Source organism: Diceros bicornis, chromosome 5 (genome assembly GCF_020826845.1).
Source record: "Diceros bicornis minor isolate mBicDic1 chromosome 5, mDicBic1.mat.cur, whole genome shotgun sequence".
NCBI lineage: Eukaryota > Metazoa > Chordata > Mammalia > Perissodactyla > Rhinocerotidae > Diceros > Diceros bicornis.
In genome coordinates, this window is record NC_080744.1 from 78,963,174 (window position 1) to 78,987,361 (window position 24,188).

General features: G+C 48.5%; 1 protein-coding gene across 6 annotated transcripts in view; it reads left to right on the forward strand.

Annotated features, from left to right (window-relative positions):
• APBA2 (amyloid beta precursor protein binding family A member 2) overlaps positions 1-24,188 on the forward strand; it is a 230,190-nt gene that overhangs the window by 156,291 nt on the left and 49,711 nt on the right. For all 6 annotated transcript variants that reach the window (XM_058542280.1, XM_058542279.1, XM_058542281.1 and 3 more), the window contains one exon: positions 4,450-5,455. In XM_058542280.1, the coding sequence (XP_058398263.1) occupies positions 4,490-5,455 (966 nt within the window). In that variant the 5' untranslated portion in view covers positions 4,450-4,489. The remainder of the gene's footprint in view (positions 1-4,449; positions 5,456-24,188) is intronic.

Consider the following 24,188-nt stretch of genomic DNA (forward strand, 5'->3'; position numbering starts at 1 on the left):
TCATCTTTAATAGGAGGGCTCTTTCTCTTATACCAGAAGTGTCCTCTTTAATTGTATTTCTGCAGACGCTTCAAAGATGCAGCTGCCTTCCTGGGTGGCCGCTGTGGGTCCCTTTCCATTTGTGTCCATGGAAAAGGGAACCAGATCAGAAGGTCTGCACTAGCAAATTCTAGAAAAACTGACAACTAGCATTGTATTTAATGGTGAAAACTTTTAAAAATTATCATTCACAGTGTCCAGCCAAGCCATATTGGAGCCCGAGGCAAAAGGAAAATTCCATAAGACTGATCCTGTCTTTATTTAAAATTTTGATATTTTGTTCATGATGGATTTTTTTGCATTAATTTTGAATTTTTTGTGTTATATTAAAATATCATCTGTTTTGATTCCTGTGTCTTTTGGCGCACTGTTAAACTTTGCAACCAAGGTGAGTGCCGCACCTGCCTCACCCTGGGCCAGCCTTGGTCAAGAGTAAAGGCGTTTTCATTCCAAGTGGGAATAAGTCAAGGATGCCTCTTAGCGCCACTGTCCTGTAACTTTGTAGTGGAAGCCAGACAAAATGACAAAATGCTGGAAAAGAGAAGAACAAAATTACGAACCAAAAACTATTAGAATTTAAAAATGAAATTGTACAAGATCAGTATAGATTTTTTTCTATGTACCAGCAGTAGTCAGGTAAATATATAATGGGAGAGAAAGTCCACTCATAACAGTCACAAAAAATAATATATTTAAGAATAAACTTAATAGGAGATGTCTACAGCTACAAAGAAACCCATAATGCAGTTGAGAACTATCTAAGACTTGAATAAATAGGGAGATATTTCTTGGGTGAAAAGACCCAATGTTGTGAGTGTAAACATTTCTCCTTGCTGGGCAGTAGAAGGTACAGTGGGAGACGACTTTCCAGTGAGCTGGCAGCAGTTGGGTTGGCCATCTGGCCTTCATGGTTGAGACGAGATGTGGGAGGCTCCTCTGTCTTTGGAGTATGGACAGAGATGGACTGTCCTCAACCAGATCTGCTTGCTTCAAGGGAAAATGTCCATTCCTCCTGGTGCCACAGGAAATAAGTGCTCCCCCTGACATTCCCTGGGTCTGTAAGCTGCACCCCACGCTCAGCTCCATGGGTTCCAGATTTGCCATGGGAGGAGTCAAACATTTCCCCTTGAAGCAAGCAAGTCTGGCCACCATCTGGGACGTTTTACTCTCTACATTTAATGGTTTAGCCCTTCTGAAAAGTATACATATATAAGGCAGGGAGTAGCTTAGTGTCTCCCAAATGGCTAGTCCAGTGGTTTTCAAACTTTGCTACACATTAAAAATCTTGATGCCAGGTCATTCCTCATATCAACGGACTTGGAATGCCAGGCATCGGTACTTGTAAAGATTCCCCAGGTGACTCCAGCGTGCAGCAGAGTTTGAGAACCACTCGTTCACCCAACTATCCCAGTGCCCCTCACTGAATAGTGAGGGTGACCAACCGTCCCAGATTTAGCACTTCAAGTTCTGTGTCCTGGGAAACTCCTCAGTCCCAGTAAACTGGGATAGCTGGTCACTCTACGTGTTATAGACTAAATTCTTACGTAAATGTAGATCTGTTTCTTGACTTTCTAGTCTATACCATTTCTATCTGCCCAGCGACAGTACCACGCCATTTTTATTACTTTTATTACTTTAGAGTATATTTAAATACTTGGTAAGGCAAGTTCCCCCTCATTATTCTCATTTTTAGATCTTCCCAGCTCTTTTCAGATGTTTGTTCTTCCATTTTCATGTTTGTTCTTGCAAATGATCTTAAGAATTACTGGGTCAGTTTCCCTAATATTCCACCGAGATTTTGCCTGGGATAGCCTTAAATTATAGATTACTTAGATAACTTATCAATAGGATCAGGATGGTTTCCTATTACTGTAACTTGGTATATACTTTAGTCCTTGAGTCTTATATTGTCCTAGAGAGTGTTTTATGTAGGTCTGGGCGTGCATATGTTTCTGTGTGCCTACAGATTTTATCTCCCAAATGACGTAGAATTTGAAGTTAAGAGGTACTAGGTACCTGGGTTTGTTCTTTGACAAAGATGTGAGTACCAGCATGTCCACGGCCGAGTGTCAGGCCTGGGGAGATACAGAGATGCTGTACAGATGGTGCCACTCCCCAAGGAATGGAAGCTGTGTGCTCATGTGTGAGTACTGCCAGCCCCATTTGCCTTCTACCATCCTGACTCTCAAGGCGTAGATATCTGGTCACGTGTTAGCCCTTGCATTCAGTACATGCTTTTGAGGGACCATTTTGGGAAATGCTGTTACTGGAAATTGTCTCTAAAAGAATATGGTTGCCAATTTCCTTCTCTCTGTCTTACAACATGTAGCATGACCCTTGTGGTTGGCTATTCTGTGAATGTAAGAAATCTGTTGTAAAATGACAAATGGTTGTGAGGCAGCTCAGTGCTCTTGATGCGTCCTCTGATCACCTGTATTTTAGTAAACACTGAACACCTTGCTCTCTACCTGAGAACAAATGTATGGAATTGTCCCGTCAGTTTCAGGGTCTGGGGATGGAGTGACTGTGAGGACATTCACACTCTACAGGGTCCATCTCAGTGATGATATTCCTGGTGTGGGACATCTTTCTAGTGTGTGGGCCGCTCTGGGGAGGCGTTAGGAATCTTTCAACTTCTAGCAGTGCTACCAAAACATGGTCATTCATCAGCCCCTTGCAAGGGGAAACTTCCTTGGAGTGAATTCACATGTCAGAAGCGTGTGGCTCAATCAGTAATTGTGCTCACACTCTGAGTGTCTGGACTGGATGAAATAATTTTCTCCTCCATTCTTTTGGGAATATTCCTAATGCTGTGACTGTGGCCATCTGGTAAACCCAGTCTCATAACCGGATGTGTTTTAGGTATCACTGCAAGCAAAATGCTGTGCTGGGTGCTCCTGGGGATACAGAATACAAAGGTCTTTAGTTTATGACATTCCTGGGGAGACAAGGTGGAAGAAAGAGAAGGTACAGTGAGGCAAGCTCACAGCCTGGGCAGGGACCATCTCCACTCTCTACTCCCATTTGACTCCAGATCCCATTGCTTCTACCACCTAAATACTCACTGAGTTGCTTCTCTCTCATTTCCACTGTTTTAGTTTAAGCTCTTGTTCTTTTTCTTCTTCTTTTTAAAATTGTGGTAAAATATACATGACATAAAATTTACCATTTTAACCATTTTTAAGTGTACAGGCTCTCATATCTTAACTGGACTACTAGACTAAGTGTTTTAAAATAAATGAACTATGATGCAAACCGAAAAATAAGCATATGTCATGTAAAAGTATAATTTAAAGAATAAACCAAACATTTGGTTAACCACTTGGCTTAAGAAATAGAACATTAACCAAACTTTGAACACCTCGTATGCACTTTTCCTGGTTTTAGCCCTCGCTTTCTCCTGGGGGACTGGGATAGTCTTTTCACTGGTCTCCCCTCCTCCAGCCTCTGTCTCCCAGGATCTCCTCCATGCTGGGCCCAGAGAGATGGGACTAAAAGAGAGATCCTGTGTGTCACGTGCCTGCTGAAAATTGCCCAGTGACTCTGCATGGTTTGTGGGATAAAATGCAGAGTCCTGGGCAGTGGGATACAGGACCTCCCCTTTGACCCGCAGGATCTTTGCAGTGCCCCTGGTACCATCCCACAAGCGACAGCCCCATCCTTTGCACCCTCCTGTGTGTGCGTCTTCTCTCCATGGCCAGACAGCGCCGTCCTCCCTCTGGCCTGCCCCCTCCTGAGCCCTCACCCTATTGAGCCTGTGAGGCTAGGGCTCGTATTCTGCTTCTCTGTATGGTGCTCGACCTAGACTTTTCCTGGCAAATTTGGTCACTCAGTGAATGCTGTTTGGTTTGGAGTGAGAAGGAAGGAGAGGCTTCTGTGCGCTGGGGAGGGTGGGACTATCTCGTAGGGGAGGGGGCCTTGAGATGGCTTTTGAGGATCAGTGGATTGAGACCTGGAAGATGTAGTATTCCTCCTCATTGGTCTTCATCCTGTCTTCTGAATGAAAGCTTCTCTTTTTCTTTTTGAGAGCAAGTAACCTGAACTTATGACCATCGCCTAGGCTACCTAAACTGAGTGAGCATTTTCAAGAAGTCATGAATGAGCCCATGAGTTTCAGGGAAAGAAGCAGGCATCCTGTGAATTGTTGGTGTCTCCCCTCTGCTTCCTATTTCTCTGGCCCTGCGTGTCCTCCATTCTCTTTGGCATGGGCACCCATTGTTCCTGACAAATGAGTCAGCTGGGGTGGGGATGTCACAGTATTTGAACAGATGTGCGTTAACATTGCTCTGAAAAAACATGGTGGTGAAACACAGCGAGTCCCGCCACCAACAGCCTGCAGTGGCCTGATTCTCTGGTTGGCTGTGCTTTGTGGGGTCCTGACTCTGTTCTCTCCACCATTCTTCCCCACAGTGGCTGCCTCCTGGTGATGATGGCCGCATGAGCATCCACCATGGCCAACCGGAAGCATCAGAGTACCGTGAGCAGCATGCTGGACCACAGGGCGAGGCCGGGCCCTGTCCCCCATGGCCAGGAGCCCGAAAGTGAGGATGCGGAGCTGCCCCTGGAGGAGTACATGCCCAAGGGCCTGGAGCTGGCTGCCCTGCGGCCGGAGAGCCCCACGCCTGCAGAGCAGGGGTGCCACGATCACAGCCCCGACGGGGACTCCAGCTCCGACTATGTGAACAACACCTCCGAGGAGGAGGACTACGATGAGGGCCTCCCTGAGGAGGAGGAGGGCATCACTTACTACATCCGCTACTGCCCCGAGGACGACAGCTACCTGGAGGGCATGGACTGCAATGGGGAGGGTTACCTGGCCCATGGCACGCGCCACCTGGAGACAGACGAGTGCCAGGAGGCGGTGGAGGAGTGGACGGACTCGGCAGGCCCTCACCCGCACGGCCATGGGGACGAAGGCAGCCCGGACTACCAGGATGGCCACCTCCCCATCCCGGAGGACGAGGCTTCCGTCCTGGAGGCCCAGGACCAGGAAGAAGGCATCCACTACTGTCCCAGTGAAGAGGGCTACCAGGATTACTACCCCACAGAGGCCAACGGGAACGCAGGCACTACTTCCCCCTATCGCCCAAGGCGTGGGGATGGGGACCTGGAGGACCAGGAGGAGGACATCGACCAGATCGTGGCTGAAATCAAGATGAGCTTGAGTATGACCAGCATCACCAGTGCGGGCGAGGCCAGCCCCGAGCACGCACTGGTGCGGGGGCCTGAGCCGGGGCCCGGGGACTCCACAGAGGCCTGCCCACCCGGCGAGGCCAGCCACGGCCCCAGCAGACACGAGGGAAGGCCCAAGTCGCTGAACCTCCCTCCTGAGGCCAAGCACCCCGGAGACCCCCAAAGAGGCTTCAAGACCAAGACTAGGACTCCAGAGGAGAGGCCAAAGTGGCCCCAAGAGCAGGTAGGACTCCATCCCCAGGGAAGGGGGTGGAGGGGCCCAGAGAGCAAACGATGTTCTGGAGTAGCCCACAGTTCAAAATGCGTGCTTAGTGCTTCATCTGTTCAGTTACCTGGCACGTGTGGACATTCTGGCCACTCAAGTTCACCCCTCACATGCATTAGTAAATGCCAGGAAAGTCTCGTTGAGGGCTGATGGCCAAGTAGTGCTCCCAGAAGACCCTACCGCCCACCCAGAAGAGGTTGGGTCCCTACCCTGCGTGCTCTGGATCTGCTCATGGTCAGGGTGGGCCATGTGACTGTTGCCCCCCACACCCAGGTGGTTTCTTCAGGCCAGCAGGACGTCGGTAAGGATATGGGTGTGCTGGCAAGTGCGTACTGCTGTGGTCAGTAGTTGGGGCAGCCTGGTGGTGAGGGGCAGCGACCCGAGTGCATTCACAGGGGCTACTGTATCCGGGTGACACTTCTCTGGAAGCTCGGGAGCCTTGGCATGATGGGCAATGAGCTGTAAATAACCATTTTGAAAGTAATTATTTGAAGGTTTGACAAAGTCTCGGAGAAGAAATGCCTGCTAATGAGGCCAGTGGATTTAAGCATAATTATATTTTCTTTTAATTATAGCAAAGTAAGTGTGTATTCTAATAAACACATTTGAAAAGCAGCGTTTCAGAAAAAAATCACTGTGAGTATATAAAGAAGATGTGATTATGAGACTTGTATAAAGAAACTTCTATTTGGCCAGTTCTGTGGACAAATGAGAATGAACTGCTTTGATGTTTTTTAAAGCCTTAATTATTATTTCTTTTTCCAGAAGAGTTCTGTGTTTAAAAAATACATATATAGTAAGAGCTTGTGTTCGGGAAATAAGTCACATTGACTCGCAGTTAGAGTTCCGGAACTGACGTTTGATGCCTTTTGTTCTTTTTGAAGATTATTAAGCATAAGTTGACTTCACTTTCAGGGTGTCCCTGTCATTTATGGCAATTGTGCGTGCATGGGGGCCTTTGGGATATAAAGAAACTGTTGTTGCACTAGCGGATGTTACAGGAGCTTCCCCCAGGGGCAGGCTGCTCTGGACCCAAGGTCTGGGCTTTGCGCCAACGCACCACTATCCCTCTGCAGTCTTGGCAGAGCTGGACCCATCCCCCGACAGTGGCGCTGGCGCCACTGGGATTGATGTGGGCTGCACAGGGCGGGTGACATACTGCGTCTGTTGTAACAGACGACTTCCCTGACAAAGTTCTTGTCAAGAGAAAATTATCGTTAGAGCATGGTGGGGAGTGGGTGAGACCTGATGTGTTAGTGTTTTTGTGCTTCACTTGAACCAGTTGCGAATTTGAGTGAAAACCGCAGACCTTTGGGTTGGAGGGCTGGGGATAAATGAGTGGGGATGAATGAACGGGTGGCGGTTTCAAAGGGCAGATGGAGGTCAGGGACATCCTGAGCCATTGTTGAGGACCTAGGAGGAGGTCTGTTCTTCAGAGAAGTGGCATTGAATGCAAGAGCAGGTCACTTCTCTCCCTAAACGGAGTGTCTCTTTGAAGCATATGCTTTTATCTAAAACACTGGAAAAGCTCATTTAAGCTGGTTAATTATTGCATAGCTTTTTTGGTATTATTCACTCATTCATTTGCAAATTAATTCCATCAAGGGGAGAGCCTGGCAGTTCTCAGCTCAGGGCCTACGAGGGCCCCTGTTGAAAATGGGATCTGGGTGCTCCTCGTGAGGATTCTGCCAGGTCTGGGTGAACATGGCCAGAGTCCTCACATCGTGTAGACCCGAGTGGCCCATTCTAGATGAGGAACTCTTTGAAATTTAACCAAAATGAGCCACGAGTGATAGGACTCATCTTGAAAGCAAGATTGTATAAAGAAGGTCGTACACTAGGAAATTTGATGATTCCTTGCTTCTAGTCACAAGCTGCCTTCCTCAAAGGAATCCCTAACCACCCCGGGGACTGCCAGACAGCAGGAACCAACAAAGGCCTGTCCTCAAACGGGTGCAGAGGGTGCCTGTGAGTCCCACGCTGGCCTCTCTGTTCCCAGTGTGTCCGCACAGTCAGTGTAGCACAGCCTAGAGTTAAAGCTGCAGTAAAAATCAAAAAATATAAAGGGGAGATGGGCAATATTGGCCACCTAGATGCTTTAGACTCCTGCCTTCTAAAGTGTGGTCTGTGGCCCAGCAGCATCGGCACCACTGGGAAGCCTCCCTCAGAACCACAGAATCCAAGTTTGCATGTCAACAAGATGCCACATTCAAGTTTGAGAAGCCGTGCTGTGGAAGACTTCTGTTGGAGGAGAAATTGCACGGCATCCCTTTCCTCTCTTCTCATTTTAAAGCTCAGAAAGTTATGTCGTGGGTACTTTTAGGAGTACTAGATAGGGTTTTTTTTTTTTTGATGGGAAAGATTGGCTCCGAGCTAACATTCGTTACCGATCTTCCTCTTTTTGTTTGAGGAAGATTGACCCTGAGCTAACATCTGTGCTAGTCGTCCTCTATTTTGTATGTGGGACGCCTCCACAGTATGGCTTAATGAGTGATGTGTGGGTCTGCGCTCTGGATCCAATCCCACGAACCCCAGGCCACCGAAGCGGAGGGCACACACTTAACCACTGCACCACCAGGCGAGCCCTAGATAGCATTTTATTTAGTCGTTGTGTGGATCACAGTATTACAATAGAATTAGAAGTAGGAATATGGAAAAAATATTCTCCAGGGTCCCCGCCATCCTCGTGGGTGAGCTCTTTCTGTTTTTCCGTGTTTCTTTTCAGACTCTAGCACTGAGCATAAACAAGGTATGTAGCTGTCATTGTAATCTGGGTGTGATATTGTGATCCAGCTTTTACAATCTGACGTATTACAAATGTTTCTCTGTGTTGCCACATAATTTTCATGATTATTTTTGCTGACCTTTGAATGTTCCATTCAGGCGATGTGCCACATAATTTATTTGTTATTTGTCTGTACAGACCCTGCCATTGAGCATGCAGTTGTGGATGGCATTTTCTCTTATACATAGACTGGCCCAGACGTCTTTGTATAAGTTGTGTTTCCCTTCTCTCGGTTTATTACCAGAGGGTAAATCCCCATGCTGGGCGTGAATATTGACCATCTCTCTATGATTATCTTGTCTAACTGTTTCTCTTCTGTTAATGTTAGATTCATGTCTTTTATCTTTCCGAGTCTTGATGCTTTTGCATTTCCTAGGCGCACTTTGTATACTACAGATGTTACTTTTTGCTGCAATGTTTTCTTTTGAATTTTGCTCGTATCATTTCCATTGTCTCTGCAGCGTTTTTAAGATATTGATGACCAATCTGTCACCTTTCCACCTCCTTTGGGTACAGAGAGATTTAATTGGATGGTTCCTTCTTCCCAGACTGGGATGGATGAATATCACAGAGGGCTTTGCTTTAGTCTGGCCGATAGGAAAGGTGAATAGCTGTGTGCGATGGGAAATGGAATGTGTGCCCTTTGGAGCTCCCCAGTGCTGTGGGATGCCATGTATTTTGAAAAGGCTCCAGTTTGCAGGCAGACCTGCCATCTGTGCCACTCTGATGAGAGCAAGGGGTCTGCATGGGGGGGAGGGGAGGATGTGAGAGAACCCAAAGGAGATGGACTCAGATTGCAGGATGTGATCATGGGGAACAGAAGAGATCTGTGTGTGAGTGATTTTTAGTAAAAAAAAAAAGAAAGAAGAAAGTTATTTCAAAGCAATGCATGTTTATTGAGGAAAATTTTGAAAATATAGGCAAAAATATTTTGCCATGTGGCATTGTAGAATTCCATCGTCGAGAGTTTTCAAATCAGAGACAAACTACCTGTCAGGATTTCCCAAAGCATCCTCTTAGAGATGTTCTGTAAACAGTTGTTCCTCATTATTCATGAATTCTGTATTAGCGTATTTGCCTACTCGCTAACATTTATTTGTGACCCTAAAATCAGTACTCAGGGCACTTTGCAGTTATTTGAGGACATGTGCAGGGAGGCGAAAAATTTGAGTCACCCATGTGCTCGTTCCCAGCTGAGTTTGCCAGAGACACTCTGCCTTCTTGTTTCAGCTCTCATATTGTCAACAAGTATCCTTTTCATGGTCTATTTAGTGCCACATTTTTGTGCTTTCTGTTGGTGATAAAATGACCCCCAGGTGCAGTGCTAGAGTACTGTCTAGTATTTCCAAGTGCAAGAAGGCTGCGATGGGCCTTATGGAGAAAAGACGTTGTGTTAGATAAGCTTCGTTCAGACAGAGTTATAGTCTGTTGGCCATGAGTTCAGTGTTAATGAGTCAGCAATAGGATACATCCAGAAAAAGGAAGAGAGAATTCGCCAGTCTGTACACGAGGCTGCTCTGGAAAGGAATATCTATAATGTGTGATGAAGCGATGGAATAGTAGCTAAATTTGTGGATTCATGAGATGACCACCAATAAAAAAGTGTAGTGGATGGTCTTGTTATGAGGCTGAAAGCCAAAGAAATTACCGTCTTGTTATCTGTGGTCAGGAAAATGTTAAACTCTTCTCAGGCAGGGTTTTATTATAAAGAAATACTGTATATAATTAATTATTGGTAAGCAGTACATATTAAATAAAGTGCGTTTAAATAGAAACACACATAAAACTAGGTTATGTATTGATCGGTTGACAAAAACGTGGTGACCAGAGGCTCATTCTGCGAGGATCCTCACCCTGTGTTTCTCCTAGGAGCAGTGGCTCAGTATTTCCTCACTCGGTGTTCATGGGAACTTTATAGAATGTAACTACTGCAAACAACGAGAATTGACTGTAGTTGATTGGCGGATGAGTTTGAGAAACTTTGCTGCCAGGCTTTCCCCTGCTTGGAGATTCACACATGCGGGCCTGCACGTGGGCCGCAAGAAGTCTCAGACTCGCTGCCATAGACACGTCCAGCCCTGCTTGGCCAGTGTTTCCCAGACAGTCTCGATCCTCAAGCCCTTTCCTCTCCATGCAAGGCCTATCAGGAAAATACCAAACATCCTGGGGGGTGGAGAGCTAACGCGTGACTTCCCGTGGCCTCTCCTTTTATGGCTCAATCCCAGGATGATTGAACATCAACCGCAAATGATGACGATGGGAAAGTTGTCACCTTTGAGACCCTTGACTTCCGAGGATTTAACGTTTCTTGTTTTGCCATTTGTGGAAAGTCCCTGGGTGAAGGGGGAGATGACGGTGGTGGTGGTGGTGGCTGCCAGCACGGTGCTGTGTGCATGATCTTGGTGCATCCTAGAGCAATCCGAAGAGGTGGAGGCTCGGTTATTCTCATTTACATACGCAGCAGCTGAGACTTTCCATGGATAAGTACTGCACCCATGGTTACACAGCTTAGAGGGTAAACAGTCTGTGGTGCACCAAACTCATGCCTCTAACCACTGCACTAACCACCCCTCAGAGGGCCCCTAGAGGAGGTAATGCTGAGTTCTGTGGCCGGGTGTGTTTGAATCTGCCTGCTGGTGGACGAGTTAACGTGGGTGAATTGGGTAGTATTCCTACTAGATAGTGACGGTCTCTTCTACTCTGTCATCTGTTTACTTGGTATTTCAAGGGCTTGTGCTCTGTTGTTCACAGTGCATGTGTCTCAGCACCAGTGAGGTGACCAGGGGACAGGAGGCTTCCACTGTAAAATCATCCCAATGTCCTGACTTCATGAGGGCTCAGGCCACACATCAAAGAAGTCAAGTAGAGATTATTCATGGGGCATTTTTCTTAATTCTGCTGAGCTTTGTTGACATGAAATATTGAATTTTTGCATGCAGTGGTTGAAGAGTACATGAGTTGCATCCAGCCAGGTTCATATTGCATATCCAGATTCAACTGGCATTTCCACACCTACCTTTGTGGTCCTCTGCCATTTGGCAGTGAGGCAGTGAGTGTGGAGGGCAGACCCGAGCTGGCCTGGTCTCCCAGCTCCAGGGTTGAGCTTTGGAGACCTGGCGCATCATCAGTGCCCTCCCTTGGAGAGAGGTGTGCTGGTCAGTGCTCTCCCGGGGGCTGCTCCTCCGCGCTCCGGGGGGCACCAGAAGGGCGTGTTGGTCTAACACCAAAGATCATGGTTCCATAGGTCTGTGGGGTGGCAGGGGTGGCAGGTGCTTGTGGTCTCTGGGTGGTCTGTTGTGCACCTGGGTTTGGCAAGGGCTGGACTGATTCTTTTGGAGCCCCGCATCCCCATTTTTATGTGCTATCTTGTGACATCTTTCGTGAGATAAGGTACTCTAAAAATATCTGTTCTGTATCTGAAATTGTCCTCTAAGAGATGTATTCCTTTAGACCTTGGAGATTTCTAGGGCTGCAGGCGTTCCCAGTCCTGCTCCGTGCCCCCTGTGGATGGGTGCACATCAGGACTTTGGTGATTGTCAGGTTGAAGGCGTCCGATTTACGTGACAGCCATGCAAACAGCTCCACACGTTGGGATGGCAAACCAAATGCATGTTTTGATTATTTGGGGTTTTCATGATTTCTGTTTATCATTGGCCCAGCCAGTGCTTTCTAGAGAGAGCCCACTGACGATAGAAAAAAAGAAAAGTCAGTGCATCATAGCCAACTTAACGCGACAGTTAAAGTGAGGCAGGATGCAGGGCCCAAGGCCACATCAGGTGTTCTGGTGTTCACCTTTGCTCCTGTAGAGATGCTCTGCTGTGATTTGGCATTCAATTAGGCTTGCTTTGTGAAGGACCTTTCGAGATTGCAGTAGGAATGCTGGCACCAAATTGGGAGAGAGGATGCTAAGGGCTCCGGTGACCTCAACCAGCCCTGATGGGAGGGAGCAGTGGCACTTGTGAGCACTGACTCTGGCCTAGTGCCTCCTCAGGTGCCCCGTGCGTAGGCAGAGGTGAGTATGAGCCCCTGCTCTACATAGAGGGTACCAGGCCCTGAGAGGCCCCGAGAGGCCCTGAGAGAGGAGTGTCCTGGGGTTGTTGGTGCCCCAGTGCCCACCATCAGTGTGCCATAGGGCAGCAGGGGCACAGGGTACTGGGCTTGCACTGTGCATAGGAGGGAGAAGCCTGTCCGAACATGGCCCACAGGTGGGATGGAGCCTGAGAAGGAGCCTGCAGGCAGGCGCTGAGGACAGGGGTTTGCAGGGGGCACAGGGGAATGGCCCAGGCGGGAACGTCGTCACCCACCCCTGGGCTCCCGTGGAGTGCAGCTGGGCTCTTCCTGCAGCCCTGCCCTGGATGCTGCAGCGGCCCCTACTCCTCTGCCCGCCCACCTGTGGCATCAGACCCGCCTGCCCTTTGCACAAGGGGAGGCTGCACAGAAGGGTTCCTGGGGGCTCCTGTGTAGCCTCCCCAGCCTCCTCCACTCCCAGTGCTATGACAGGTGACCGCTGCACCTGTTACTAATTCCCGGGACCACTCTGAAAAACGAAATCCAGGCTGGTATGGCCTTGGGATTGTCAGCCCCTCACTTGATCTGCCAGACCTTCCAAACTTGATTTCTCTGGGCCCATTTGCCGAGTCAGCGCAACTGCCTTGTTTGATTTTTTTTTTTTGAAGTCTCTTGACAACGTATGACCAGAGGTGGCTGTTATTGTCACAGAGCAGTTTCTTTAGCAGGAATCCGGGATAGCTTCAGTGCTTTTAAAATCTAGTTAAAGCCAGGGTTTCTGAAAGACTGTTTTTATTGTCCAGGAAAATCATGTAAAGCCCTTCCACTGATAGTAACATAGAAAGTTCCTTCCCCACCCCAGCCCTTGGAGAAAGAGTGAGTGCAGTGGTTGAGAGCACAGACACCAGAGCCAGGAAGCCTGGACCCCAGCCTGCTGCAGCAGCTCCTGGCTCTGGAACATTCTGGACGTGTTACCTGCACTGACAAACACCCATCTCCTGGGGCTGTGGAGAGCAGGGTTGATATGGATCACTGCCTGTGACCATGGTAAGGGACATGGAACATGCCCTGATGATGATGATTTTAAGTCTGTGGGAATCTCTTTCAGGACTGAGGGCAGGCAGTTGGGCGAGGCCCTGCACACAGTTTGGGTCCAGGGCCATGCTGGGCGGGACTGGGGACACCAGTGGAGCAATATGGCATCCCTGCCCTCTGAAGTGACATCAAGGGAGGGACGAAGCCAACACTGTGAGGCAGGATGAGAGAAGGACCAGGACTGGCCAGGGACACACTGAAGCCGGGTGAGATGTGTGCAGCCTGAGCGAGGCTTGGTGGGGTGGAGGTGACAGATGGGGTAGGGGCAGCTCCCGAGGGGTCCTCAAGCTCATCTTTCTCTGCAGGCCTCCCTCAGATGTGCCCTCTCCCCTGCAGGGATTCCTTGGGGGTTGGTTCTCACATGCCCTCTTAAGGGCATCCTCAGTCCCTTTCTCCTCTGGAGTCCCTGATTTTGGGGGACAGGGTGACACCCACACATCTCCAAGGGCTGTCCTGATTTTCTCACACCCAATTTCTAATGGGAAATTAACTGAGAACCCTGCTTCCGGGCACATGAGCTGGGCTTCAGACCCCTGGTCTCTCACTAGTTCCAAATGTTGACCAAAGCTCTCTCCTTCACCTGTGGTTTCAGCACATAACTCCCACTCTCCTTCAAAGCTCACTCTCCCCTGCCGGGAAGCTCCTGGTTTCCTGGGCTGGGCTGGCTGGTGTCTGCATTCCTGCCACAGGACCCATGCAAACTGGCACCTGCGATGTGCCAGGCACTGGGGGTGCAAAGATGAGAATGACATAGGCCTGCATTGCGAACCTCATTCTGGAGGGAGACAGACACGCAGCAACTCCACCATGCAGGTGGGGTGGGCACTCAGGAGAGGCACCCGCCCAGCCTCCGAGTTCCGCAGGATCCCTGGGAATGGGCTCCAGCATGGGTGATACGCAGAGAAGCTCAGGGACTTTGAGGGAGGCCTGGGAAGGCAGCCGACCAGGTGGGGCTGAATGTGGAGGTGCGTGTGCATCCTCAGCATGGAGCGGGGGGCTGGGATTGTGATGGGACCGAGAGCCCTGAAAGAGGACAAGTGGAAGGCAAAGGATCTGGGGAGGATGGTGATAAGAGAGGGACAGAGAAAGGCCATCCCTAGGGAGAGGGAGCCAGGAGAGAGCTGAGGGGCAGGGATGTCAGGAAGGCCGAATGCAGCAGGGCGGTTGGGGTGATCTTGCTGGGAGGCGCCTGAGCAGATCTGGTGGATTGCAAGGGCAGAAGTTCATGTGTGAGGATGGAAGGGGGTCAACGGGCAGCGTCTATAAGGACAGGCAGGGAGGAGTGTGAGGAGGTGCCAGCAGGGAGAGGATGCCCACCACGTGTGGAGCTTGAACTGAATTGCACTGATTTGCCAGTGATGTGCATCTCCGGCAGATTTCAATGAATGAGCGAGGTGGGTACAGGACTGAGTCAGGGAGTGGGTCTATGTGCATTTCCCGTCCTCGGGATCCTGCAGCACCTCCCACTAGTCCCTCACATGTTGCAGGGGCTCGAGACACATCTAGCTGACAAAATTGGTTAGTCACGTGACATTACCTAGGAAGTGCAGGGCTCCGTGGAAGAATTTTTAGAAACATCTTCTGTTCAAGAAAAAAGGCCACATTGCTGAACACGAGACTCAGAGATGCGTAATGTCACAGATGGTGCACTCGCCTGAGACGTGACAGCGTGGCGATGGCGGTCATGGGGTTTTCACCCCAAAGTGTTCAGATCACGGCCAATGCTAATCAGTTAGTAAAAAAGACAAGGGACTATGGTAATAGGAGGCTAACGAAGAATAATTCCCAATCCTGCAACAGTTATTACCATGGATGGCTCAGGAAAACTAAGCACAACTCAGAAAACCTTGAGAAAGGAGGTATAGGACAGAATGGTGTCCCCAGGATAGATGGTGGACTCCAGAACTTACCAAGCCCGGGTCTGTTAGCTGATTATCCTCAACCTTCACAGAAAAGAAGCTGGTCTCTCTTTACCTGAGACCAAGCCAAGGCCCAAACTGTTGGAGCTGAAGGATGTCTGGATCTGGCCTTACGGAATCTCATTGCCCATCTCCTCCGGTTTCAGTAGTGAGCACGAGATCCAGGCCTGTGTCTGGTCCCCGCCCATTTAAGAGACATCTATTGAGACGGCCATATGCTGTCCTGGTGCTGATGCACTGCTGAATCTGCCCCGTGGTTGGCCACCCAGTCCTGCTCTGGGTGCAGTCAGGCCATGCCGGTCAGTGATCTTGAGCTAGACTTTGGACGTGGGGATGCTGCTCAGGAGAGCAGCTGGGGCACAGTGTCAGGTTGGAGGGATGTTACTGTTTGAGGGGGCTGCCCATTCACCCTCCTCGGTCAGCCCTCTTAATTGGCCCAAGCACATGAAAGGGGCCTCTGATTCTGTCTCTAGGACCTGCCCACTCTCATTTCTGATGCAGCCCTACCCCTGCCCTGACACTTCCCACCCAGGCTTTGGGTCTCCTGCTTCCCCTCAAAGCAACCCCTGATGCCAGGTGGGAGACCTCTGTTCCCGACCTTTACTCCCAGTGCCTCTGGGTCTGCTTGCTGTTGACTCTTATGCACACTGATGCAGACTGGCCCACCCAAGTGTCTTCTTCAGGCGGGCTCAGACCCAGACCACCCCACACCCAAGCTGGGTCTCTCAGGTGATTCTGGGCTCCTTTGGCCACTCCTTCTTCTTCTTTCTTTTCTAGTCATTGAAAATAGAAGCTCTTCCTTGCTGTGATCTATTCCCTGCTTCATTCAGTTGTTCGTTCATTCATTCATTCAATGGGCAAGTACGTAAATGATAGCACAATAGCCACTTTTAGAAATATGAGTGTTGATCTTCCAGAAAAGAGGGATAATCCAGCCGTTCACCAGTCCTCAAAATCCACTCTAGAAACAAGAGCAGTGGTGGGTCAGGGCTCCTCTTGCTGCATTGAATTTGCAAATTATGGGAGATGTCATGGAGAGGAATTACTGCCCAAGGTTTTTCTTGACTAATATCTCATTAATATTTAATCTCCAACCCCAAGAAGAATGAAACAATGAATTAACCCAAAGGATTCCAAGTCACCTAAAATATGGGCAGTTTGGCCCATATTCAGGGATTATGGCCTGGTAAATTTTTGGTATTTGTGAGAGGATTGATTTCTGTGCCACAGTTATAGTAATAAAGTACAAAAGGAAAGGCTTTTACATACAATGAAATTTTATTTGGCCTTAAAAAGGAGGGAGAGTCTGAGAGATGCTATAACATGGATGAACCTTGAGGACATTATGCTGAGTGAAATAAGCCAGACACAAAAGGACAAATCCTGTATGATTCCATTTATATGAGGGACCTAGGGCACTCAGATTCTTAGAGGCAGAAAGGATGATGGTGGTTGCCAAGGCTAGGGGGAGGGGGAATGGGGAGTTAGTGTTTAATGGGGACAGAGTTTCTATTGGGGAAGATGAAAAGTTCTCTGGATAGATGCTGGTGATGGTTGTGCAACATTGTGAATGCACTTAATGCCATTTAACTGTCCACTTAAAAATGGTTAAAATGACAAATTTTATTTTATGTATATTTACCACAATTAAAAAAATGCTGTTATCTCATTCACTGCCCTGAGCCAATAGGAGCCATCTAAAACCAAGTTGAGCTAGTTTGAACCCGAGTAACCGGTGTCAAACAAACAAAATTGTTTTGGGCTAATCAAAACTAGTTTGGTGTAGCCACAGTAGGCATGAGCTGACCACACCTATCTGAGGCTGTGGACACTGGTGTGTGGTCACAAGGTGGCAGGTCTGCACATCTCTGGGCGGTTCCAGGAGGATATTCAGGACTAAAACAAGCTGTGAGTAGGACAGCCACGAGCTGAGTGAGAAGAGAGTATCTTCCCTTTTCTCCTTCTAGGTCTTTCCAGTAACAGACATGATCCCACCTTGGCAGGAGTGGAAGGGGCCAAAGAGGGCATGGACACCATCTTATTAAAACTGTTGGGCTCTTTACATAGATCATGCTACTGGTTTATAGTAAAATGGTTGAGGTCATACTTTGTTGATATTTAAATAAAAATGTATTGTCACATATACCATTGAAATAACAGGTAATTCTGCTCTCTGTCCTTATCCTTAGTTTAGGAAATCCAAATATATTCTATTTTGTATATTCACAAAAGTTGAAGAGGTAGATTTAAAGAAGCTAACTGGATCCTTGGACTCTTCTTTATATATTAGCTGGTTAAACTTGTTTTTCAATTTATGAATTATAGGACTTAGTGTTTGTATCCTTAGACAGTTCCATTGAGTCTAAACTTGTTATTATTTAGAATGAATAATATTGGGAGGGCCCCGTGGCTTAGCGGTTAAGTGCGCGCACTCTGCTACTGGCGGCCCAGGTTCGGATCCCGGGCGCACACCAATGCACTGCTTCTCTGGCCATGCTGAGGCCGCGTCCCACATACAGCAACTAGAAGGATGTGCAACTATGACGTACAACTACCTACTGGGGCTTTGGGGGAAAAAAAAAAAAGAAAGAGGAGGATTGGCAATAGACTTTAGCTCAGAGCCGGTCTTCCTCGGCAAAAAGAGGAGGATTAGCAGGGACGTTAGCTCAGGGCTGATCTTCCTCACAAAAAAAAAAAAAAAGAACGAATAATATTGAGTGAATCGCAGAACTCCTTCTCAGTGGGAGAGCTGCGAGCTGGTCATAGCAGCTCCGTGCTGTAAACGGTGGCCTATATAGACGCATGGAAGTTAAATATAGAAATAACCCTTGAAATAGAATTCTCATATTAGCTTAGTATTGGTCGTTGGTTTTCTCTTGCCTCACTTGCCCTTGTTTCATTCATTTTTCAGACATCAAGCTAGTTTTCTCAGAAGGTGTGTGCGGGGTGCTAGGCTGAGTGTGCAGCAGTCAGGGTCTCACGGGAGAACGCCCAGAGGCTGCTCTTCTGCCTCGGAGGGTCGCTGTCATTAAACTCGGCTCACACAGGGCTGCTCACCTCTAAATTAGCGGGGTGGAAAATGTGCAGGTGTGTGCAGCAAGCTTGTAGAACCTGTGAGAGAAGCAGCCAGGCTGGCCCCCAGCCATGGTTTGTTTTAGAAAGGGATAGTGTAGATTTTTCTTCTTTGAGAATTGAACAAAACCAGACGGAGCACTCCCCAGTTGTGAAGCATGCTTTGCTTTAAGGGTAGAACTTCCTCCCCTCCCACAAATGAATCCGAGTGTGACATCCCGGCATGTGAGGCAGGTGACGAGGAGAGAAGACTCTGTGGTCATGCCGCTGCCATCTCCCCTGGTCTTTGTGTCCGTCGAGGGAGGGTTAGTCCTGCACAAGCTGGTGGCTGACTTTCATTTAGGCGTCCAGTGCTAAGTCATGTCATAGGCGGAGGTAACATATTTTAGACCTTAGAGGGCTCTGGTCATTTTTTTCCCATTATTTTTAAATTATAGTGATATACACATAACATAAAGTTTACCATTTTGACCATTTTAAAGTGTACAGTTCAGTGGCATTTAGTACTTGCGCAACCACCACTATTTCATTCCAGAACATTTTCATCACCCCAAAAGGAGACCCCATACTTATTAAGCAGTCAGTCCCTGTTCTCCCCTCCCTGCCAGCCCCTGGCAATGGCAAATCTGCTTTTTCTCTTTATAGATTTGCTTGTTTCTGTACGTATCATCTAAATGGAATCATACACTATGTGACCTTTTGTGTCTGGCTTCTTTCACTTAGCCTAATGTTTTCAGGGTTCACCTATGTTATAGCAGGCATCAGGACTTCATTCCTTTTTATGGCTGGATAATATTCCATTGAATGGATATACCACATGTTGTTTATCCATTTATCTGTTGACAGACATTTGGGTTGTTTCTACCTTTTGACTATTGTGAATAAGCTGCTATGAACATTTGTGTACAAGTTTTTGTGTAGACATCTGTTTTCAGCTCCTTTGGGTCTGTACCTAGGAGTGGAATTGTGGGTCAAATGTGTAACTTTTTGAGGAACTGCAGACTGTTTTCCAGAGCAGTTGAACAGTTTACATTTCCACCAGCAGTGCACAAGAGTCTGGTTGCACTTAGATTAAAAAGATTTAACAGTGCCGAAACCTTGGTGGTTTGGCCTTTGGGCTCACCTCTCCAGCCCCTCAGGCCTGATTGCGCAGGGACCACCTTTGCTCACACACGTATTTGTTCATGCCCTGGCTCGCCCCACAGAGGATCTGAGGCCAGCAGCACCGCTGAGTTCTGCCTCCGCACCGGATGGGGAGCTGTCCTGGGTCGAGACCTTTGTTGCTTGCATCTTCCTGTCCAGTGCAATGCGGGACACACAGCAGGTGCTCGGTCAGGACTGGCTGTGTAGACACAGCCTGTGGACAGTGCTTCACTGAAGGGCTGAAACACAAAGGCCGGTTGAGAAACATATGCTTCTGCTCTGAAATGCTAGGCTGAGCACCCCGGGCACCGCCTGCCCTTTATAGGGCTCTGTGAAAAGAGTGGATGGTAAGGTAGAGGTCCCAGTGGTTAATGGTGGAGGAGATTTCAGCAGACCAGATGCAGAGGACAAAGCCAGGCCCAGAGTGTGCCACATGGGGCTTCAGTGGAGGGGGCAGCCTGCCAGCCCCCCATAGGGCTGCGTAATTTAGCAAATAACGGTACAGGAGGCCCAGTTAAACTTGAATTTCAGAGAGACCAGGAATAAGTTTTTAGTATAGGTGTGTTTCATGACGTATCTGGACATGGGGGAGGGGGAGCACAGGAGGGACTCTCCTGCCCGCTCCTGTTCACGGGCGCTCCTGGAGATTTTAAAAGACAGGCTGATGAGCTGGTTTCCCCAGCGGATCTTGTCAGGATTCTTTTAGACCACAGATCGGCTTTGATTAGGTCCGGTCACCCCCATGGGGGTAACTATTATGAGAATAAGTACTTTATCCAAGCTCCTCCAGGTAAATATCATGAGAATGACATGACTCATAAGAGGAACAGAAGAAAAAGAACAATGTGGTCATTTTTCTGCACCACCTATATGTCAGGGGACAGATTGAAGGGTTTGTGAAAGAAGACGTCCGGGGGCTGAGTCTGACCTTCGGTCTCACTGCTGCTGTCTGATCTCAGCTTGGCCCCACGTGGAGCACCCTGTTGTGTAGCTGTCCGGCTGCCCCCTCCTGAGTTGGACGGAGGACGCCCTCTGTGTTAGAATAGGCAATGAGTAGGGATGACAGACGCCTTTGAAAACCGGGAAGATGAAACAATTCCCGGGGAAGGCTGTCACCTCACTGAGTCTTTCCTCGGCCCCGAGATTTCTCTGACACGGAATGACACGTGAGGGGAGCTGGGACAGTCCAGTGGGAAGATCGTCGCTTGCCTGGCTTTCAGCTGATGCTCTGTCCCCGACTTGAGCTCCTCCTTGTGTCACTAACATACTTGTCATTCAGAAGAATGCTTGGAAACACTCGGCTTTTATTACAGATGACATGAGTGTGTGGGGTGTGCCCTTGTTTGCTGTTATTTTATCTGAAGTAACATGGGTATTATTGCTGTATTTTCAGTATCATCTAGCAGACAAAATCAGAATTGACACTTTAAAAAATCCTAGCTTTAGTTTCACCACTGGAGCCAAGATATTGATTAGAGCAATTGATTCAAATTAATATATCTTCATTACAGGCCAGTCATCTCTGCCCTGAACAGCTGTCCCTGGTCCTGGCATGTTATGACCAGTCTGTGCCACATGTTCATGTTCTGTCCTCAGGGCGGGAGCAGGGGCTGGGGGGATGGGCGGTGTTTCCCCACCACATTAGCATATTTCACTTCCCGTTTCACTCGCCACCTTCTCTGAGTGGATGGCTGACGCGGGTTCCAGCCGATGACATCGAGAATGCCCCACTACAGTTCCCTGGTGAGGAACACGGCCCTGCCTTCCCTGTCGGCTGTGAAGGACCGAGGTAGCCCTGGCCAGCATCTTACTTTGAGGTGTGCCTGGCTGCTGTCCCTTGGGGAGGGCACAGAGGATTTAAATAGCATCTTCATGTAAGATGCCAGGAGCCCCAAATCCACACAGGCTTCTAACCATGTTATTTCAGATGCTGAGTCCTGAGCTGCCAAGTCCCCACACCACCCCCCGAGATGAAAATTAGAGCAGCAGATGGGTTTTCCCGAGGAGAAGCCACACAACCCACCCCCTGCCTCTGAAAACAACCCTGGCTGTTTATTGTGAGATGCAGTTGTCATGGTGACGAGTGATTTGGGGGGAGTTAGAGAAAATGCAGATGTCAAGCCTGTAGATGCTTTGCGGAGAAGTTGCCATCCTAAATGGACCTGAGACCTTTCGTTGTCCATAGTCACTACATACTGTGGCCCCACCCGGGGTGCCCAATGGACTGGCATGGGGGTGCTGACATCCGGCCTAGCTGAGTCACAGGCCCTGGCTGGTCAAGCCCTAACCCCATGAGCTGCGTCCCCCAGAGGGGACACCTCTTCGATTTGCCAAAGGCACCCAGCACAAGGCGAGCAGCAGGCCTGGCGCTGCCTTTTCCCATGGTATATCTGGCGCCCTGGTGAGAGTCTGTTGCCCAGTATCTATGGTCCTCTCTCTGCCAGAAAAATTAAATTCCACCCCAAGCTGTAACATTCGTAGAAGAGGTGTTATCTTTGTCCATTCGGGCTGCTATAACAAAAATACCATAGACTTATAAACAACAGAAATTTATTTCTCACAGTTCTGCAGGCTAGAAGCCCAAGATCAAGGCGCTGGTAGATCCAGTTCCTGGTTCCTGGTTCCTAGATGGCCATCTTTTCTCCATGTCCTCACGTGGCAGAAGGGGGGAGGGAGCTCTCTGGGGTCTCTTTTATGAGGGGGGTAATCCCATTCATGAGGGCTCCACTGTTAGGACCTCATCTAATCCTGATTACATGCCAAAGGCCCCATCTCCTCTTACCATCACCTTGGGGATTAAGTTTCAACATATGAATTTTGGGAGGGACACACACCGTCAGTCTATGGCAGGTGTGGTTGACCCGTTTTCATTTGTTGGTTGGTTGGTTTGCTTCTTTGGGGTTTTTGGAGATTGCTAGTGCCCGTCCAGCTCCTAGTAAGGCAGTGCAGGCCTTCAGGAAATGAAGTCTGTGAACTCAGCCGAGGGAAGTTCACCAGGTTAGATTGATGTACTCTGAGTGGACCTTGAAATAGCCAAGGTCTGTATTGTCTGGGAGGATGTCCCGAATTAGAGTTTTATGTGGGGCAGATGGAAATAGCATTTGAGGTGAGATCCCATGTTGCACCCTTTGGGAGATTTTGCATGAGGTACCTCGGCCATAGCGGGACGTGCAGAGCCAGTGGGGCAGAGGGAGGACTTAGCTAGGAGTTTGGGAACAGATCAGGCTCCAGTGGGATCCATGTAGGAGTGGGACCCATATAGGAATGGTCCCCAGGCCAGTCTCAGCCCTGCAGGAAGGGGCACTGTCAGCTGTGCTTGGTCAGCTTGGGGTCCTCTTGGGTGTAGCCCCCAGGTGGATCAGAGCCCTCTCGTCTGGGGAAGGATGGGTTCAGCTCCTGGGAAGGAAGGCTGCAAAGGATGGAGGAGAAAGCCAGCAGTCCTAGACAAGCTAGATCTCCAGAGCCCCACCCTGAGACATAGGAGGACAGTAGGGTGAGATCAGGGCCCCCCTGCATGGTCTGAGAGCTCACGGGGCTCAGAGTGGGATAGTCCTTGGCTTCCAGCAAAGGAAGCGGGGACCAACCAGACATCTGACCCACCTAGGCTCCGGCTGCGGCCCTGTACTCCCTCCACTCCAGGAAGGCCTCATTTCTTTCTGTAGCTTAAGCTCTGACTTCTCTCAGGAGTGGCAATGCCTTCCTTTCTTCCTCTGTCTACAAATCTTCCCCATCCTTAAAGCCCAGCCCCACTTTTCCACCCCCCATCTGAGCCATCCCCTTTCAGCCCCGTGGCCTCTGAAACCCAGTGGTGTTTGTAGTCACAGAGGGGATACAGCTAGGAGTCCATGTTCTGCTTGGTGCGTGGCACTCCTGTTCCCCTCAGTGCCAGGAGGGTGGGCCCAGGTCTGCTAATTTTTCTCTAATCCCCCCAGAGAGACTGAGTGACAGTCCAGGACAGGGAAGAGGACTGGCAGCAACACCTTGCCATGCCACCGACGCCTGTGGGAACCCGGCTGTTAGCGCCAATGCCTGGAACCTCAGTCCTCTCAGCTGTAAAGCAGGAGTGGGAATAGCCATCCTGTACAGGAAAGGGTGTTGTAAAATAATATAACATTTATTTATAAAAAAGGAAACATACTATAAATTAATATATATTTATTTTTATAATATAAATATCAACTTATTTATTTATAAATGTAATTTATCAATATTGTTGACATCATCATTGTATTGTTACTGCTGGATAACTTACTTCCAGAAGGTTCTGGAATTTGACTTAACATGCTGGTTTACCAGAACCCCCTTTGGGATTTGGACAGTGATTTCAGTGCTGTGGATCTGGCTTCTCTCTTCTGGATGTTACAAGGCAATAAATAGAGAAAATATACCTAAACTTTAAATTTTGTTAAGTGGAGTGAAAGAATTTTGGTTTCATGTCTTCTTTAAGAGAAGACTTATGATGTGTCTTTGGGGCATTTTATTTTTTCTAATAGTAGACTAACTGATTTGTGTTTATTCTCAACTAAGAATTTATGTATTTAATAAATATGATTTTAATCTTCGGACACCGTTGGTGGGAATGTAAAATGGTGCAGCTGCTGTGGAACAGAATATAATGGTTCCTCAAAAAATTAAAAATAAAATTATCATATGATCCAGCAATTCTACT